Raw genomic sequence first — 17,575 nt, forward strand, 5'->3', positions numbered from 1 at the left:
ATTGGTAACATGCTTCCACAAAACTACAAATCTATGATTGCCATCTAAGAAAAATGGGAGATACAGAACCAGACTGCTCATGTGTCACAGGACACAATAACAGGCAGCAAAAATCCCTAAAATGCATCACAAAACTTGACCTGAATTTTGGCTTGCCTCAGCATTACACTGAGTTACTGGCTTCCAAATAAGATGGACAGATAAAGCTATACAATCATGTTTGATGTGTCCTGGACATTATGGACAGAATTCTCAAAGAAAAACACAAAAGTGCTTACAATACATATATCAAATTCATCAACACTAAACTGTAACAACACATGGAACAGATCTTGTTCTTTGGCATTTGGAAATCCATGAGATGTATAAACTGCTTAATACAGTATAGATCTTACAGTCCACATGTTGGTAAGTAATCACTCCAGTTTCAGACACTTCATCTGCAGCACTTCAAAACATTACTGAAACAAAGATGGGGAAAAATCACTGCATGCATAAGTCTCTTTCAAAACATTGCCACTATTATAGAGCAACTCGTAGATACTAACAATTAATTGTAGATTGCCCATAAACCACATTCAAACTGACTTAAACATGAGGATGATTCTTCCCAAATTGTATGGCAATCAAGCAATCTCACGTAGGTATAATACAACTGTCTTACAACAATTATTACTCTGTCAGACAGATATCTAAAAGCAGACCCAGAAATGTCCTGCCTACATAATAAAACGGTTCATGACAGACCCCCCCCCCAAAAAAAAAAAAAATAAATAATAATAAAATAAAATAAACACAAACAAACAAACAAACAAAAAATAAAACAAAACAAAGAAAGAAAAAAAAAGGTCAATTGGAGACTGATTTATATAACAATGACGGATGGCTACAGTTCATGTCAGCCAGGGCGGCTCAAAAAAAAAAAAAAGAGAAGAAATGCTTCCCTTTTGAAATAAGGTTGTACTTTTGAAAATTATTTCAGTATATAATGAACTTGGTTTACTTAGTTTTTGCTATTGTTTCTATACTCAGACAAATCAATAAATCTTAATACTATCATGCTGTAATTTTGACAATTTGTGATAACTTTTATCAATATTTTTTACTAGCAAAAGGCAAGTCAAAACTTACCTGAACCATTTAGTTTTATGCACTACATGCTGTGTTACCCTAAGGGTATTTGTGCAATTGTAAGTACTACCACATACAACACACAATATCGGTGACAATTCAAACCATTACTGATGCATCAACTAAGTGATCACCCACAAATGATAAAAATATATAATTTTTTTTCCTCAACATACCATTATTTTAACAAAATGGAAGACACAATTCTAGAGTTAATGAAAATCCATTGCAACATAATGTTGAATATGGCCAGAACAGTCAGGCTGCAAGACCTTTAAGCTTAAGAACAGAGTTTAAAAGGATAAGAAATTTCAGACATCCAAACTTTAATCACAAAACTGGGGTCTGATGCAAAACACTAAGTCATCTGAATGCAACCAACATTAGCAATGCCACACTATTCACTGGGTGAAGCCTCAGAACAGTCCTATAGATCTAGTGACATTTTCAATTCATTTTCACAACCACATGCAGAAATACATATGTATCACAATGTTGTGAAGTGTGTGCCATTCACTTCACAGAATGTAAATTGCTTCAATACCGTACATACAGACAACTGAGTATCTGGCTTACCACTCTTTTATGAACCGCAGTAACTTGAAATTCTAATGTACCTGTATCTACATCTGTGTAAGTACTTTTCCTTGTACACAATCTTCTCTATCATTTCTGTTTCTTTACTCTTTCTAATTTTGCTCACCAGCAACATAGAAACACATAAAAATTTGATTAAATAATTACTGCTACAATTACCACATTTTGTCCAGTTTGTCTCGAAAAATTAGAAAAGAAAACAAGTTGTCAGCCAAACTTTTCTCAGTTTAGATAATAATCATCCAACATTCATTGTAGCAGGCAATGAACCCACTAAAACATGCAGAGCCTACAACATGCAATAAAAATGCTACTGTAAACTAAAACAAACGCAAATGGATGGATGTGAGTATATTGCTGTGAAATACTGTATACATCATATATTTTATAGTGACTCTAATTTTTTGCAAGTAGGGACTTCCCAACAATTTTTGAGTGGTCAAGTGGAGGACAGTAATGAACTTAGGGCACGCACTGGCAATGTTACACACTGCACCACATTAGCCATGTGGGACTATGCAGACAGCTTATCATTCAGACTCAATGGCTCATTCTCCACAGTGGCTAACTGCAATGGACAATGTTTAAACTTGCTTCCTTTCTGCCTCATGCAAAAATAGGACACAATGTTAACCATTTTCTGCTTTGAGAGTTGCACATTATACCATGCATGGACTTGTTTGATACATTTGAGTAATACAATGTACATGTATACGAAGATACAATTCTCGGTGTCCAGAATGTTTGCCCGCAAGGCTGCAAATGATTATATGATATAGGCCTCCTTAGACACTCTGATATAGAATTTTCAAGTATCAAAATAAATTCATTAGTATTGAGAATATGGCACTGATAATCTGTTTGAGACACTTCTCAAGGCGGCTGGTGGCTTGACCTGTACATCTTTACAATACCAGTCACATACTGTATACACCACATATTTAGCAAGTCTAATTTTTCACGAAACGGGACTTTCCGACAATTTCACGATCAGTTAAATTTGCGACTGTGGAGTACAGTAAAGATGAAAACATGTACTCATGCATGTTGCATTCATATCACAGTCAGAGTTACCAGGTAATAATTTTGCCTGTTCATAAATTCGTGAATAGCAACTGACCTGCAAAATTTGTGAAAATAACAGCTTCACAAAATATTGGGTGCATACAGTATACATACACTGTATAGCAGCTGACAGGAGATCTAGAATAAAATAGTAGATCATTACCCATCACCAAGAAGTGATTTGGTATCTTCCACAGCTAGCAGTAAAAACTAAAGAAAAGACATTAAAAACTTCTTGGGCCACCACACAAGGCAGGTAAACATTATACAGTCCAGAATAGGGTATTTATAGTCTTCAAACCCTGAATACCAGAGTTACAGACTTTCTACAATTTTGTACAAATGTTAGGAATAAAAATTTCAGGCTTGGTGAACATGTTTGCTCCTGGTACTTCTTTCAAAATATCAGTCCTCATTTTAGTAGAATGACTGAAAGTGCTCATCAATCTTTAAATAATTCATTAGCTCTTTAATGTGCTGAGGAGAAGAAAGAGAAATCCCACTTCCCATAATTAAAATCTCTCACCTTTCAATTTCTTTACCCTCATCCCCAAGTACACTCTATACATCATTAGCTCAAGACAGATAAAGAAAGACACGCACAGGCTTAAAGGGGCATTCCAAATGATTTTCATAATTTCACATCATGTAGTACATAAATTGACAGCTCCATGTATAGATTTGTGGAAATTATTGTGGTCCTTGAGCAGAGAACCCAATACTCGTAAAAATCTTCAACAAATTACACTGAAGAATGTTGATGACATAGGAGCCTCACATAAATCAGAAATGTAGCAGCACAAGTGATTCCATCACAATACTGCTTGATGAACAAGTTCACCTGTGTAGAATCTATGCATGCCTTCTCCTTTTGTTCTGCTTCCTTGAGCCCCAACTCATGCATCCTTATGGTGAGGCTGCCATGTCATCATCCTTGTTCATGACAATTTGTTATAAATTTTGAAAACATTCTTATTCCTCATCTCAAACACTATCAATTCTGAAATTCTTAACTTAGTACATGTATAACTAATTTATAGTTGTTCAGATGTGAAAATTCTGAAAATCATCCAAAGTCTCCTTTAAAATCTCACCTTGATTGAAACTATCTGTAGGATAATATGAACCCAGTCAGACAAACAATGCAGCTGCAATCTCTTTGCTTTCTTTCTTTTCTTTTCTCTTTTGATTTTAAGAACATTTTTACAGACTTGCATAGAAGAGGAAAGAGAAGCAAAACTGGATGCAATGAATGTTGACAACATTGCATCTGCGCTTCCAACTTCCTCTTGTACTAATGATTGGTCAGATCATAGAAAACCAGACAATCTATGCACCTTATCACATGTAGAAAAAACAAAACAAAACAAAATACTGGTAAGCACTCAGGCAAAAAGAGATGCTGAGAAGTCGACAGCTGCTGCAAATGCATGTTGCATCTCTGCTCTGATTTCCTCTTTGATAAATTCATCTGCACTAACAAGACAAGGTAGATATCATCTTTCTCCAATCTTTGGGAGATAGATAGATAGATGGATGGACTTACGCGAAAGTGATGCATTTGCTGAAGTCAACTGTTCTCATTTTTTTACTATACATTTTCAGATACATGCAAAGGCCGACTAATATAATACTTGTCATAAATAGATAATGCCTAGTTGCTGCGTTGGTGTGGGGGGCGGAGGGGTGCTACCTCCGGCGCTCCTGCTTCTGTGTTCGCTTCTTCTCCTTGTCCTTCCGGTCCTGGGCCTTCTGTTTCTGCTGCTCCCGCTGGAGCTTGTCCTGCGCCTTCTTCTTGGCGGTCTCCGCTTTCGCCTTCTCCCGCTTCTCTCTCTCCTGCTTGTCTACATCCTCCTTATTGGTGTTCCTCATGACTGCGGGGTGGGGGGGGGGGGGAGGGAGGGGGCACTGGTCAAGGAAAACAGACCGTTTCTTGACATGTACCACTAGTGGCACCTTTTGGGCAGAATAATATGGGATGGGAGTATCTCATCTCAGGCAAGTCATACCATTCATTAAGCACATTTCAAACTATGAAAGTAATGTAAAAGTGAACATTTTCACTGTGTGGACATTTTTGCGCATTTCACACAACCAGAAACTAGCATGAAAATAAATGCACAGTAATATTTTGCTAATTTAATGTAACACTATTTGATGTTTTGAATCCGCAGACTTGGAAAACAAACAATAATCATCTTACCTGGTCAAGCGAGAAAACTTACTTGTGCAAAGATTTTCATTTTAACAGTATATGAGAAAACAATTTGAATAACTTTTTGTTTATTTTCATTTGTCATGTTTTAGGTGTTTTGTTTGTTTTTTGAGGGGGTGGGGATTTCCACATCATACAACTATATTTTCTTTAGCAAAAATCTCGCTCAGACTGGAATTAATCTAACATTCTTCAGACTTGTTACCCAGATGTAGTCTGTGATGTCAGCACATTGGAGCAAACTAGACAGCAACTGCTGTTGAAATACACTTAATGTACTTCATAGGTGCAGGAAATACATAGGGCACACCCTCTAGAAACCCAATCCCATCATCAGAAGAATATCAGAGACCTGGCTATAAGGTAGAGAGATGAGCCATGGACTCGCTGGCAGCAGGATTTGGAAACAGACATAGAGAGGATGGGCTGTCCTTGGGGACGGTTAAAAGACCCTGGCTCAAGACCAGACTGGCTGCTGGTATACAAATGATGCACTTATATCCCAGGAATGTGCAATAGGCTTGTAAGTACCAGGGACAAGATCAGATATTGAATACATACAAAGTGGATCATGCTGAATATGAAAAACATTCATTAAAAACAAGGAGGGTGCTGACTCCATGGACTTTTATAGGTCATGTTATAGCACTTTAGTTCTCATCAGGTGAAGAACTGCATCAAACAGTACATAAAGATTTTAAAGAACATTGAATTTATAATTCAGCTTAAAAATAAAAAAAGCTATTGATGAGACCAATCAGTTTCGGATAACATACAAGATGCAGCATTAAACATAAACATATTGATTTTCATGTTAACACTAGGACCTTGCTCAAATACAAACACATATTACTAGTAATGTGATATGAATTGCTATGACTGTGATAAGAAAGCCAAAGAAACTAATTTTATACAAAGTGAGTAGGAAGTCTCACAAACAAATTGATGAATCATTTAATTAACATTTGGCAATCTTTCAGCAATCAATTTGAAATCAAATCAGCAAATTGATTAATATAGTCCTTAAACTCCATGTAGATCTATCTTGAGAGGACATTGACTCAGCCAATTATTGAACTTGCACGAAGTTGACTGTATGCACAAATCAGACAAATTATATAATACAATTGTAGATATATCCCGCTTTTAAAAGTTAAAAACTAAATTTGTCTGGGTAATGTGTCCATCATGTGGAAGCAGACAGAGAAATCCTTCTCCTTTAAACCTCTCTACATTCTGAACTTACTGGGATGGTAAGTTGAGAAGGAACAGCTCAGCCATGCTCAGGTACAAACACACAAAACAACAACTTAGACCACTATCATCTGAACTGCGATGCTACAATCTGAAGACACAGCTTTTCATTTTTTTTAAAGGATACAGAAATCATCCAGTCCTCCTCCTCCGGCGCCTCCTCCTCCCCCTCCGTAGTCCTCCTCTTCATAATCTTCATCAGTGAGACATTGCAGTCAAAGAAAATGGCATGAGTGAGAAATATCTGACACCCCACACAATGAAAGAACAATGTATCTCTTGAAATGTATGAAGAGCACCACAAAACAGCATGACACAAACACAGAGCATTGGCATTTCTTCCTTCAGTCAAACCCTGCTGTCATGCAACATCTAATATCCCTACAAGTCTGGTAGTTACTTCCTGAAATATCTTAAAATACCTATTATTTCACTAACATTGCTAAATTTGAGATGCATTAAAATCAACTTTTATTACCTTTTTATGTGTTCTTGCATTTCTAAATTGCTAATAATGATAATGTAGTGTCTCATTCAACCAGGGAGACCTCTGCTCTTTATGACGGCTCTACTACAGGGTTTACCACAACTATGCCAAGACATCATGGGCTACACCAATATCACACAGAATTTCACAAGTCAAATGCCATGTCAAAGTACAGTGCACTTTCAACTATACCACAAGGATTTACCTTATCAATATTGAAGAGCCTCCAACTACCCCATACGTTTGGAAAAACGACAACAAAAAAGTTTGATTATTCAAAATGTCAATACTAATCAAGATTTTATTCATATATGCTGAAGAGACTTTAATGTAACTTTGCACTTTATATTTAAGTGGTATACACAGTGTTATTACCATTAGCATTTTCATTAACATTTTCATTAAAATCATGATCAACATTATCACCATTATCATTATCATTATCATTATCATTATTTCTAACACCAGGTATATAGAAAGGATATTCTTCTCCTTCTGAGACCTCAGCAAACCTTGCCAGGAGGGCTGCCTTCTCTTTGTTCTCTGTCGGGGTTCTGGTCACTCTGGGAACCTGAGTTGCAGCGTGTCGTTCCATAATTGCAGCCATCTTCACATCGGCATTACCAGCCACTGAGGCATCTGAGAAGAATCAACATCTTTTTGAAAGAACCATGACATGATTTCAACAGCTTCATCACGCACAAAGACTTTAAATGGAACTGTGTAGGAATGCAAGCAATCTGTCCATACAAGTTCAAGCTACTTCAGCCAGTACACTTCAGATAGATGTGAAATTTTACAGGTTTGTATCAAAAATACAGTGAGGTGAGAAAAAAGTCACCTATAGCAGGTGCAGCAAAATGGAAGCACTGCTGAACATGATTTCCATATGACTATTCATACAACCTCTTCTGACTTTATTTTGATCACCAGGAATAATTCCTCAGAGACAAATGACTGATCTAAACAAAACAAGTGATAAAGCATCTAAAAACAATCACTGGTCTCAATTATTATATCAAATCCAAGATTCATGTCTCCAAACAATACTTTTAGCAAGCATATAAAAATTGAAACTCCTAACACTTTTAAAATCAATTAAATGATTACTATTGACTCTGAAATCTAAAAAAAAACAAAAAACAATGAAGTAAGGACTCTCTGCATCAGGCAGATACAATGCCTTAAGATATCACAGCTTTTTAAAAGAGTAATCAGAAGAATATTACAGATAAGCACTCTACCTCCATTCACTTGCTTCACTTCATCTGCAGAGCTCAGCTCTTTCCATTTCTGTAGAATTTCTTGGCAAGTTTCATCCACTGAATTGTCCTGATGTATGAGAGGACAAAGCAAGAAGAAATATATCATGTCACATGTTTTTCATCATTAGCAAGTCCTGCTAAATGATAGTTTACACTGCACGGTTGGTAATCATACAGCAACAGATAGTAAATTCCAATACTCATCTCTGGTCAGTAAATTTAAAATGGCACTTGATTGCTGGTAATAGCTTGTGTTCACATTTGTCTGTTCATTTGCTTTTTCAATGCTCTCAAGATGAACTATATGTCTTTCCATCAGTGATAAAAAAGAACAAGCAGTGAGGAAGTTCTTGCATTCATGCATTGTTCAAGAGCATTGATGGCCACCTTACCCTGCCCGATAATTTATCCACTTGGCCAATCACTGAACGTGCAATAATACCTGAACGAGGAGTGACATGCAAGTTGAATGTGCAAAGTCTGTACATACAATGCACATCCTGCAATATTCCCCAAATCTTTCAGTCATCACTAAGGCAATCGAGCAGGATCAAATGACATCATAGTCATGGAGAAGCTTTCAAAATGTTTAGCAGCAAGTGAGAAAACAATTCCATAAAATAAAGGCAGTGTATACAACCACACGCGTGTGTCTTTACATCCAGCCACACATGTCTGTGGTTGCAGCCATGGCCCAAGTCACTGGATACAGCCACACGTGGATTACTGTACGCTCCATACAGAGAAGCTGCCCTTTGAGGAACCTGCCGCGCTGCGCTGTTAGCCACATGAACACGTTATCGAATACACCACGACCACCTTGCTCACAAAGTGATGAAAGTAACATCATTTATCATCTATATCTAGTCATATTTTCAAATGTTATTTTCTTGCAAGTACAATGTTTGTTTTTTTTTCACTCCATTCTCATCATATTTGTTTGTTACGATGGATTTAAGAGCAAAGTTACAGTTGACTGGAGGACTTCGGACTGAAATCACTACAGAAGATCGGAGGTCGCAGCGTTACATCGGAACTTGAGCTGCTAGCAGGCAAGCGCCGCTCTGAAAATAACTTATTTTTCCTTAAATTCTAGACAGCTTAATTTTCTTTAAATGGTTTCCAATTCATTATCTCCGTCTTTTCTCCTTTTCTTTTTTTTTTTTTTTTTTTTTTTGGGGGGGGGGGGGGAGGGTCTTACCACACATGTTCATCTGTTTTAATTGCAAGTTTTCTCCAAGATAGTATGGTTGTACTTCCATTCCCGGCTCCACAATCGACGACCAGCCAGCAGCACAGCTGCACACGCCAGCTGCTTTGTGTACCCGTAGACCCTGTGCGGCGCTTAGTCAGAGAATATGCACTTCTTGTGGAGTTGATGTGCCGAGGCGCGATGTTCACAGTGCCGCTAGCTACGACTTACGTGTTACGAGTACCCATTAATATGCGGAGCCGAAGTCTCGACACGTCCCATGGCTCAAGACTCCATCGTGGAGGTGCGATTTATCATAATCAATGGGAAGTCTCCTTATCAATTGTAACTTAGGTATTCATTTTAAATTCATCTTATAAAGCATGGTACCCTTGATTCGACCGTTTCCATGAATAGACCACTCTTACGAATTTATATAAATTTATATGAAATTCATGAATAAAAAAATGGTGCAGATCAAGTGCAAAATTCAAACTATGCAACTACCTCCACACGTGTTCCAAGATTTGCGTTTCTGAGATAACTTGGGTGTTTATGCGCGATTTATATTTTGCATGCCACCGTGCCAGAATTTGCGATGTTCGCCATGGTTCGACAGCAACGTGTACATGCGTAGAATCTCTCGCACAGCGTGGAGTATATCGAGTACCGCACTCTCATAGTGCTATGTGTACACTTTCGTCCGTGCGTGGCATGGGCGCTAATCCATTCATAGGCAGCGCATGGCGGTATGCCGCAAAATCAAAGCATGGAGACATGGGGTTGAACAATGAGCGCAGGCGTTCGAACGATGATCGCAGCACAGACGTTCAAATCATGCACGCTATTCTGCTTCCGCAATGTAGGCAGTCAAAAAATGGGTAACTTACTTATATAAAGACAATGACTGAATGAGAATGGAGTTCAAAAAAATTGTATGAAAATAAAGAATGGTTTCTAACACTGAATTTTGATGTGGCCCCACATGTAATATTGCTTTAATATAAAGACAATGACTGAATGAGAATGGAGTTCAAAAAAATTGTAGGAAAATAAAGAATGGTTTCTAACACTGCATTTTGATGTATCCCCACATGTAATATCCAGCTAGCTTCTCCGTGCGTGGTCTATGGATATGTACAGTACACACAATACAAGGGCAGTGGTGCGGCTGGACAGTAAAGACACACGTGCACGCGTGTGACGTGTGTAGGCCCCAGGACTAGGTCTGGTATATTTAAATTTATAACATTTTGCGATCGTGATATTTTAACTGTGCATGATTAAAATTTCGACCCCTCTAGTCTAGAGGTGTCTACTCAATTCCTACAAAAAGTATCAAGATTACTAAGTCCATATTACTAATACTAAATATGGAATGCAGTGTAACGTTAGACCTAACAATAACATGGAGTAAGTGCTGCAGTATGCAGCTGTGCGCCCGTTCACGGCAGGTACAACACACTCAGTAATATACCGCTAAACACAGTATTGCACTATTACATGCACACTACACATATACTAACACACTACCAATCGATAAAACCAACCGATAAAATAGGCACAATCTTCGACAAAAGTGAAATTTTCTCACCTAAATGACAACATATCGCATCCAAAATTTAATTTTGGTACTTCTTAACATAACACTTAAGAAACAATGGTCCAAGAAACTGGATTTTTTTGTCCTTTTCTTGATGTTCATGGACTTTGAAAACATATCCTCACGTAAATTAGAACTTTCGCGAGCCGATGTGGGCCGCCATTTTTTTCAGAAAGTGGATGTTACCATCGAAAAAAAATGAGAAAAACACGAGAAAGACATCAACAACACCGCCAGAATTGCGATCCTGTTTGCAGCCAGTGCATGTGCGCCCGCTATTTTCACGTGCTTTCGCAATGGGAATTGGCGCTTACACAATGTTCGCGAGACATGTGAAGGCGTTCAGCTGAAGATCGCGGAGCACGCGCGTATAAGTATGGCATAGGGATTGTACATTGTGCCGCAAAGCAGAGCAAAGCATATCGGCAAAATTGTGCCGGGTTTTGCCCTCCTGGTAAATCATGAAATCTGCGTTTGTCATTGATCAATTTTTTATGAAAACAATAGCGTTAATGAATGATCTTGTTTATGATATATGAAATGGTTGAAGATAATTTGCCTGATTTGTTTACAGTGTGGAAAAACCCTTGACCTGCCGCAAACCGAGTATTTTACTCTTGGTTAGACCTCTACACAGCCCAACACAAGTTATCTTTCAATTCAAAGTCAATGCACGTCACACACTTTCGATATAAATTTATTTCGATAACGTTGGTGGAGTACAAGCAACGGTGGTGGAGTAAATTTTACAGTTAATTCTGAGAATACCGACGGAACCGGAACAGAAACAGAAACAGAAACAGATATGCACATATTCATTACTTCATGATCTAGTCTAGTTATGATGAAGTTCATGTTCAGCTGTCTACAGCAATGTGTTTCCAACATAAAATAGAGTACATGGGACTGTAAAATACAATAGAGCATACCAGAATTTCGCAAAGAATTCCATTCAAGGCCTCGGATTTTTCCTCTTCATTTGAGTCGTCAGTTTCAACAATACTGCTAATATAACTACCAAATACGTCTTGATCAATACTGAGTTGTTCCAGTTTGGTGGAGAGCCATTCTCCAAAGTTCTGGCCAGGCGCTGCTTCGGCCATTTCAATCTTGCATTCGGATGGTGCAAATTTTTTCAATTTGCTGTGCTCTGGGTGCGTTTTACTCGTGCTTGGATGACGTGTGACATGCGTCGATATTGTGATATATGCACTCAGCGAAAAGGCTCTGATAAACCGTATCACGCTGAAACCATCAAAGAGTATTGCGCGATATAAAGAAATTTATTTTCATACCTATTTGTAAATCATTATAGCCTAATTTTACCTCACTCTGAAATATAACTGTAAAATACGTCCTGAATTATACCATAAATGAGCAGAGGTTAGCTAGAATCAGTCTTAGGTCTTCACAAAAAAATCAAGTTCGGCGAAGGAACATTAGTCACTCATCGCCTGCTCAACCTCTGTCTTTTCCTCGTGTTACTGCATAGGCACAGCCATCATGAGGTACGAAAAAGCTAAAGAAAGTCATTCATATGTGACACATGATTACCATTTATGAGTTTTTTGCAATTTTTTCCCAAGCTGTAATTCATATGCTCAATGAGGATTCACTTTCAGAATTATTAGCTCTTCAGATTTTGTTCAACAAATGATTTTGTGGAGATGTTGTGAGACTTGCGAACGGTCGCGGTGTCAGGTGCGGTGTATGGTGATTGTCCGTAGCTCATTCATTGACGTATGCATAACATGCAGAGGATGGTTCTAGTGCACCGTGCGTAGGCCGTCCGTGGCGCTGTTGTTGCTAGCTGAACCTGGGCCTGCCTGCAAGCAGCCTCCTCGTTACATAATAGGGAGCTATAGATTTTGACGCGCGGACGTTTGAGACGACAAGTGCGCTGGACGTTCTCCTCTCCCCGCGTAAAAGTAGCTTTAGATTATGCTGGGACGCAACGTATAAAAAATAAAATCGCGCCCCATATGATCGATGCATGAAGTAGCTCTCTACGTTGCAAACTGTGCGGACGTAAAAATAGCCCAGTACGCGTAGTGAAAAACTCAGTCGACACAAGCTAAAAATAGATCGACTTGACGCGCGCTTCTGTGCACGCTCAGAGCATGTTTTTTTCCTTTGAACGTCCGCGCGTCTAAAATCTAAAGCTCCCTAATATAAAGGCCCGCTTACACTGCCCAAAAGTCGTGTAAACACATGTATCATGCAAGAGATTTAGTTGTGCATGCTTGTCCGTCGAGAATTTTCGCTGATTTACGCAATGAAAATTACCGAGGAATTGCGCAAGAACTATCTACTATCAAGACATAGATCACCCTATGGAAAGATCACGCAAAAATCACTTACGAGACTTACAAACTAGATCTACACACTTTCAGCGCATAGGCACGCAAATTAATTAAAGGCCCCAAACGGGGCATATTCGTGGTTGTGCGCAATGACTGAGATCCACGGAAAACCATGCATAATCTGCGCATTATCACTAGATCTAATGCACTGTGTATGATTCGCGAATGAACACGATAGCGGCAACATATTTCACGAACAATCACTGATATTCCACACATATTTCGCACATTGATCGCGTAAAAATTATGTAAATCAGCGCAATACTGCATGAACTTTAACGTGAAGCCGAGTTTTGAGCTGCTTAAAACCTGAAATCGCGTAAAGCGCCCGTCGGGCGCACATCGGCGGACAACTACGAAGGTCCCACGTCAGACAAACTCATGAAATGAACAAATCGCGCATGTTTCGCATAAGGCTCAAATTTCTTACGTGATTCATGCATTTACGCAACTTTTGGGCAGTGTGACCGGGCCTTTAGAAAAGATTCCGAGATAGACACCCATCTATTCTAATGTTAGATTTTCTTTTCTTTTTTTTTTTGGGGGGGGGGGGTTATTCAATGATGAAATACATACACTGCTACATGTATGAACATGATCTGATGATGTATTCATGACCTTGTGATAAAATCACACATATTGAACTTTAGTGAAGTAAAAAACACACACCAAGGCAAGCTTGGAGTGGACCAAGGACAAGGTTCGACCTCCGTGACGTGCCAAAATTAGTTTAGACCGCGCACAAAATGAGCCAAAAGCATAATCACATTCGACAGTTTCAAGGTTTTAAATATGTAACAGCACTACAGCAGTTAATCTGAGGTTGAATTTTTGATGGCGTTATGGTCAAATTATGGGTGGCTTACTCTGCCAGAGTTGCTCAACACATTCATATTGTCGCTTGTTTCACAGCTCTTTTGATTCCATTCATTCCACTAAGTTACACAATTTACCATGATTTACAGCATGGCCATTAAAGCAAGCTGCCCGTGCATAATTCAATCGGCACACGGCTACGTCATGTAAAATCTATGCCATTGCACGCGGTTGAGTTTTGGCATGGCAGGTCGATCCTGGGTACTGGTTTTTTACTGCTGAAATGATTGTTGAGGAGGAATTATTACGAGGCATTGAGTTATTTAATATTGCAACTAACTTTTCCCTATTGTCATGACTAAAACAGTTCTTTTCACAATTAGAAATACTTTTTCAGGCTGTACAGTTGATATTTCTTGTACATATATGCTGCATGTATGAACATGTACGTACGTAACGGTTCCCGAGTTGCTGAGGAAATGTTAAAGATATGGTATGACTGTTGTAGGTCTAGATTCTTCCCATAATGTACATACATAAAATACTTCCTGTATCGTTAGAGATCAAGATAATGCTTGGTGCTTTTTGTGTAAGACAAAATGCAGCGGTCGCTATGCACTGGCACTGGGTTTTTAACACGTTATTCCAGAAATTTAGTGGTGCTGTAGCCATTCAAGTTTTTACATTTTATGAGATAGGGTCAATTGTAACTTGGTTATAAACTGAATTATCGATTAGCTGCTCTGTACTTGTGCATATACACATGTATATCTACTGAAATTAGCCATCCACCTTGATGAATTGTTGGCAGGGTTAGCTGGCTTCATTGTAATATTCTTGGACTGTGCTGTGTGACGAGCATGGCAATTTCTCCTTGGTAGTAGGTTCTTAGTTTTTTAGTTTCTTTGTACTTCACTCTTTCAGCAACAAGAGGGAGAGAGAGGAAAAAAAAAACCCGACAAACAACCTGCTGAGGGGTCTGGCTGTTAGTGTTCATACAGAACTTGTTAGTTTTTATGCCTCCGCTACGAAGTGGTGCCGGAGGCATTATTTTCTTCTTATGTCAGAATGGTAATGGTAATGTCTTGTCTTCCCTGATTATTATTTTTTTTTTTGTAGTAACCTTCGGCTGCAGAAGCGCTTGGCCGCAAGCGTCATGAGCTGCGGCAAAAACAAGGTCTGGCTCGACCCCAACGAGATCAACGAGATCGCAAATGCCAACTCAAGTAAGTACAGTGGACTCCCATTATGATGAAGTCCTTGGGACAGGCAGTTTTGTTTCGTTATATCAAAATTTCGTTGTAGCCGAGCAAATAAACAATAAAAATACATAGAGTGGATAATGTTGCAGCTTGAATTTGTACTTTGTTGTAACCGGAATTTTGTTATAACCGTGTTGGTTATAATGGGAGTGCACTGTGTGGTCACCCAGGACTGAAAAGTCAAAAGTTGACTCTTAAACAGTGTCTTTTTATTCATGTGACTTCTTTGGAAATATAAGATCTGATCGTGATGCTAATGACAATATGAGACATACTAAAATGCTGCTAGAAGACTTTTATCCTGGCATTCAAGCTCATTATATGTGATCCAGTATTCAACAGTACAGTTGGGATAGCACCAGAATCTAGAACCCTAGAGCTTCCAGGGCCTTTACCCTGGGTCCATGCAGCATGCTAAAATTTCAAGTTTTGGACCACCCTGGTCATATGATTCTTATGTACTGAATTCTATTTCCTTTTTTTCTGGTTGATATCAGGAGTGTGTTTTGTTGTTGTTGTTGTTGTTGTTGTTGTTGTTGTTTTGTGTTGTTTTGTGTGTGTGTGTGTTGTTTGTTGTTGTTTTTTTTTTTGGGGGGGTAGGTTTTTTTTTTTTATCTGGGCCCAGAGATGTGGTGTGTGTGTATACTGTAAAAGTGGATATTTTCGCGTGACTAATTTTCGCGCTTGGCCGGGTCGGAAGAGTTTCGCGTGTTTTTAATTCCGCGGAATCAAGACATCACGCACAGGCACATATGGCAAGCAAAAATATTCGCGTGCTTTTATTTTCGCGCTAGTTTGTGGTTGCGCGAAATGCGCGAAAATTTGAACACCGCGAAAATTTCCACTTTTACAGTATCTCAAAGACAGAAAATCTCATTCGAAAATGCAAATGAAGAGAACAAATAATGAATTACTGGTGTGCATCAGAAATGGTGAGCCAGTGCATACAGATATTTGAAGTGGGACAAGAGTCGTATGATGAACTAGAGGAGAGTTAACGTTGATACATGTGATATTCATTGGGTGACTCGTCTCACCTCCAGCCTTCTTTCTATCTTGATGGTCCACAGGGCAGAATATCCGCAAACTGATCAAGGATGGCCTCATCATCCGCAAGCCAGTCGCTGTCCATTCCAGGGCCAGGGTTCGCAAGAATGCAGAGGCTCGCAGGAAGGGTCGACACAGCGGGAGAGGTCAGTGAGGGTTCCATGACTTTTGCTCCTGCGACAATTGCTCCCATGAAATATCTGCACGATAAGCCGAACACAAATTCTACCGACAAACACAACCCTTCCCTTAATCCTAATCCTCACATCAAAGTAAACCTAAAGGCCTTTCACAACCCTAATCCTAACCCTAAGTCCTTGGAGAAAATAAGAACGGAGCAACAGTCACAGGAGCAAATGTCGTGTCACTGTCAGTGAGAGGGAAGGTGTAGGCAGGAGTGGTTAACAACCACAGTGCAGGCTGGTAGTCAGTCTAAAGACCCGGTAGAGTGGGCAAACATGGATGGTCCGATTTAATCGATGTTCAGCTGCTGCCCACTGGGGTAAATTGAAAACCATGAATAGCGCCTGTCAGCCACATGTCAGCAAATTTGTGCATCGAAGTGTACGCACATCGGTAATGGCCAAATCCGCTAGAAATTTTGGCTGTGTGTGTACTTACATGGAGATCTGCGATAAAGATGTACACATTTTGTTACAGAGATTCTCAAATAAATCCAAGTTTGTCCAGTCTTCCCACTCCATGGTATCCCAACACTACCAGGTCTTTCAAGCTGTAGACCTAAGAATAAACAATAAAAACAAAAGGAGAATGCAAAGAGTGTAGAGTACTTAAGTGGGATGTCATAACCATTCGTCGCCATGGAAACTAGCTCTGTAAACATCCTCACCTGGCCCAAATATCTGTGTATACTATTGTTGCCTACCATGCTCGCACCTGGTTCCAACCCAAGCCATAACAAAAGATTGAGGCATTATCACTTTAGTACTCTATTGCTGTTTCCAGTGTTTGTGTAGCACTTGAAGATTTCTCTTACTCTCCATGTCATGTTCAGTTTACAGATTTAGATAGCTTTGTAGAAAAAGACAGTTGTTAGAAGTTCTTATAACAAACAAGAATATTGCTTCTCCATCTCCATGTTTATGTTCAGATTTGAAGTTCAAACCTATTTTCCATTTAAATGTGTCAAATTATTGAGTCATGTAATTAGAAAAGATATGCCCAAGGGGCAGGTTATTGGCATACTGCCAAGATCTTTCAAATCATGAATAAGGAAGTGATTTAAATGTTATTAGCAAGTTAGTCTTAGTATTTCCC

General features: G+C 39.0%; 2 protein-coding genes across 2 annotated transcripts; one reads left to right on the forward strand and one right to left on the reverse strand.

Annotated features, from left to right (window-relative positions):
• Nucleotides 1–3,803: 3,803 nt before the first annotated feature.
• On the reverse strand, nucleotides 3,804–11,938 carry LOC139732483 (coiled-coil domain-containing protein 43-like). Its single transcript, XM_071643346.1, has 5 exons — nucleotides 11,739–11,938; nucleotides 7,994–8,081; nucleotides 7,235–7,388; nucleotides 6,390–6,463; nucleotides 3,804–4,667 (listed from the first exon to the last, which is right to left on the reverse strand). The coding sequence occupies exons 1-5, from the start codon at nucleotides 11,910–11,912 to the stop codon at nucleotides 4,483–4,485; spliced, it is 675 nt and encodes a 224-aa protein (XP_071499447.1). The 5' UTR covers nucleotides 11,913–11,938; the 3' UTR covers nucleotides 3,804–4,482.
• Nucleotides 11,939–12,278: 340 nt separating this feature from the next.
• LOC139732492 (large ribosomal subunit protein eL19-like) lies at nucleotides 12,279–16,451 on the forward strand. Its single transcript, XM_071643355.1, has 3 exons — nucleotides 12,279–12,317; nucleotides 15,108–15,214; nucleotides 16,321–16,451. Exons 1-3 carry the CDS (start codon nucleotides 12,313–12,315, stop codon nucleotides 16,449–16,451), a joined length of 243 nt encoding a protein of 80 aa, XP_071499456.1. The 5' UTR covers nucleotides 12,279–12,312.
• Nucleotides 16,452–17,575: the final 1,124 nt, after the last annotated feature.

Source organism: Diadema antillarum, unplaced genomic scaffold, assembly GCF_040938485.1.
Source record: "Diadema antillarum isolate AM-2024a unplaced genomic scaffold, OU_Dant_1.0 seq00000425_RagTag, whole genome shotgun sequence".
Taxonomy (NCBI): domain Eukaryota; kingdom Metazoa; phylum Echinodermata; class Echinoidea; order Diadematoida; family Diadematidae; genus Diadema; species Diadema antillarum.

What these genes read in the sequence shown, in the direction of transcription:
- LOC139732492 (XM_071643355.1), top strand. An exon ending in GATCGCAAATGCCAACTCAA is followed by an intron (nt 15,215 to 16,320) that starts GTAAGTACAGTG and finishes GATGGTCCACAG; the next exon opens with GGCAGAATATCCGCAAACTG.
- LOC139732483 (XM_071643346.1), bottom strand. Translation starts at nt 11,912, where the DNA reads ATGGCCGAAGCAGCGCCTGGCCAGAACTTTGGAGAATGGCTCTCCACC. An exon ending in GAGGTCTCAGAAGGAGAAGA is followed by an intron (nt 6,464 to 7,234) that starts ATATCCTTTCTA and finishes GCAATGTCTCAC; the next exon opens with TGATGAAGATTATGAAGAGG. An exon ending in AGGAGGACTGGATGATTTCT is followed by an intron (nt 4,668 to 6,389) that starts GTATCCTTTAAA and finishes CCCACCCCGCAG; the next exon opens with TCATGAGGAACACCAATAAG.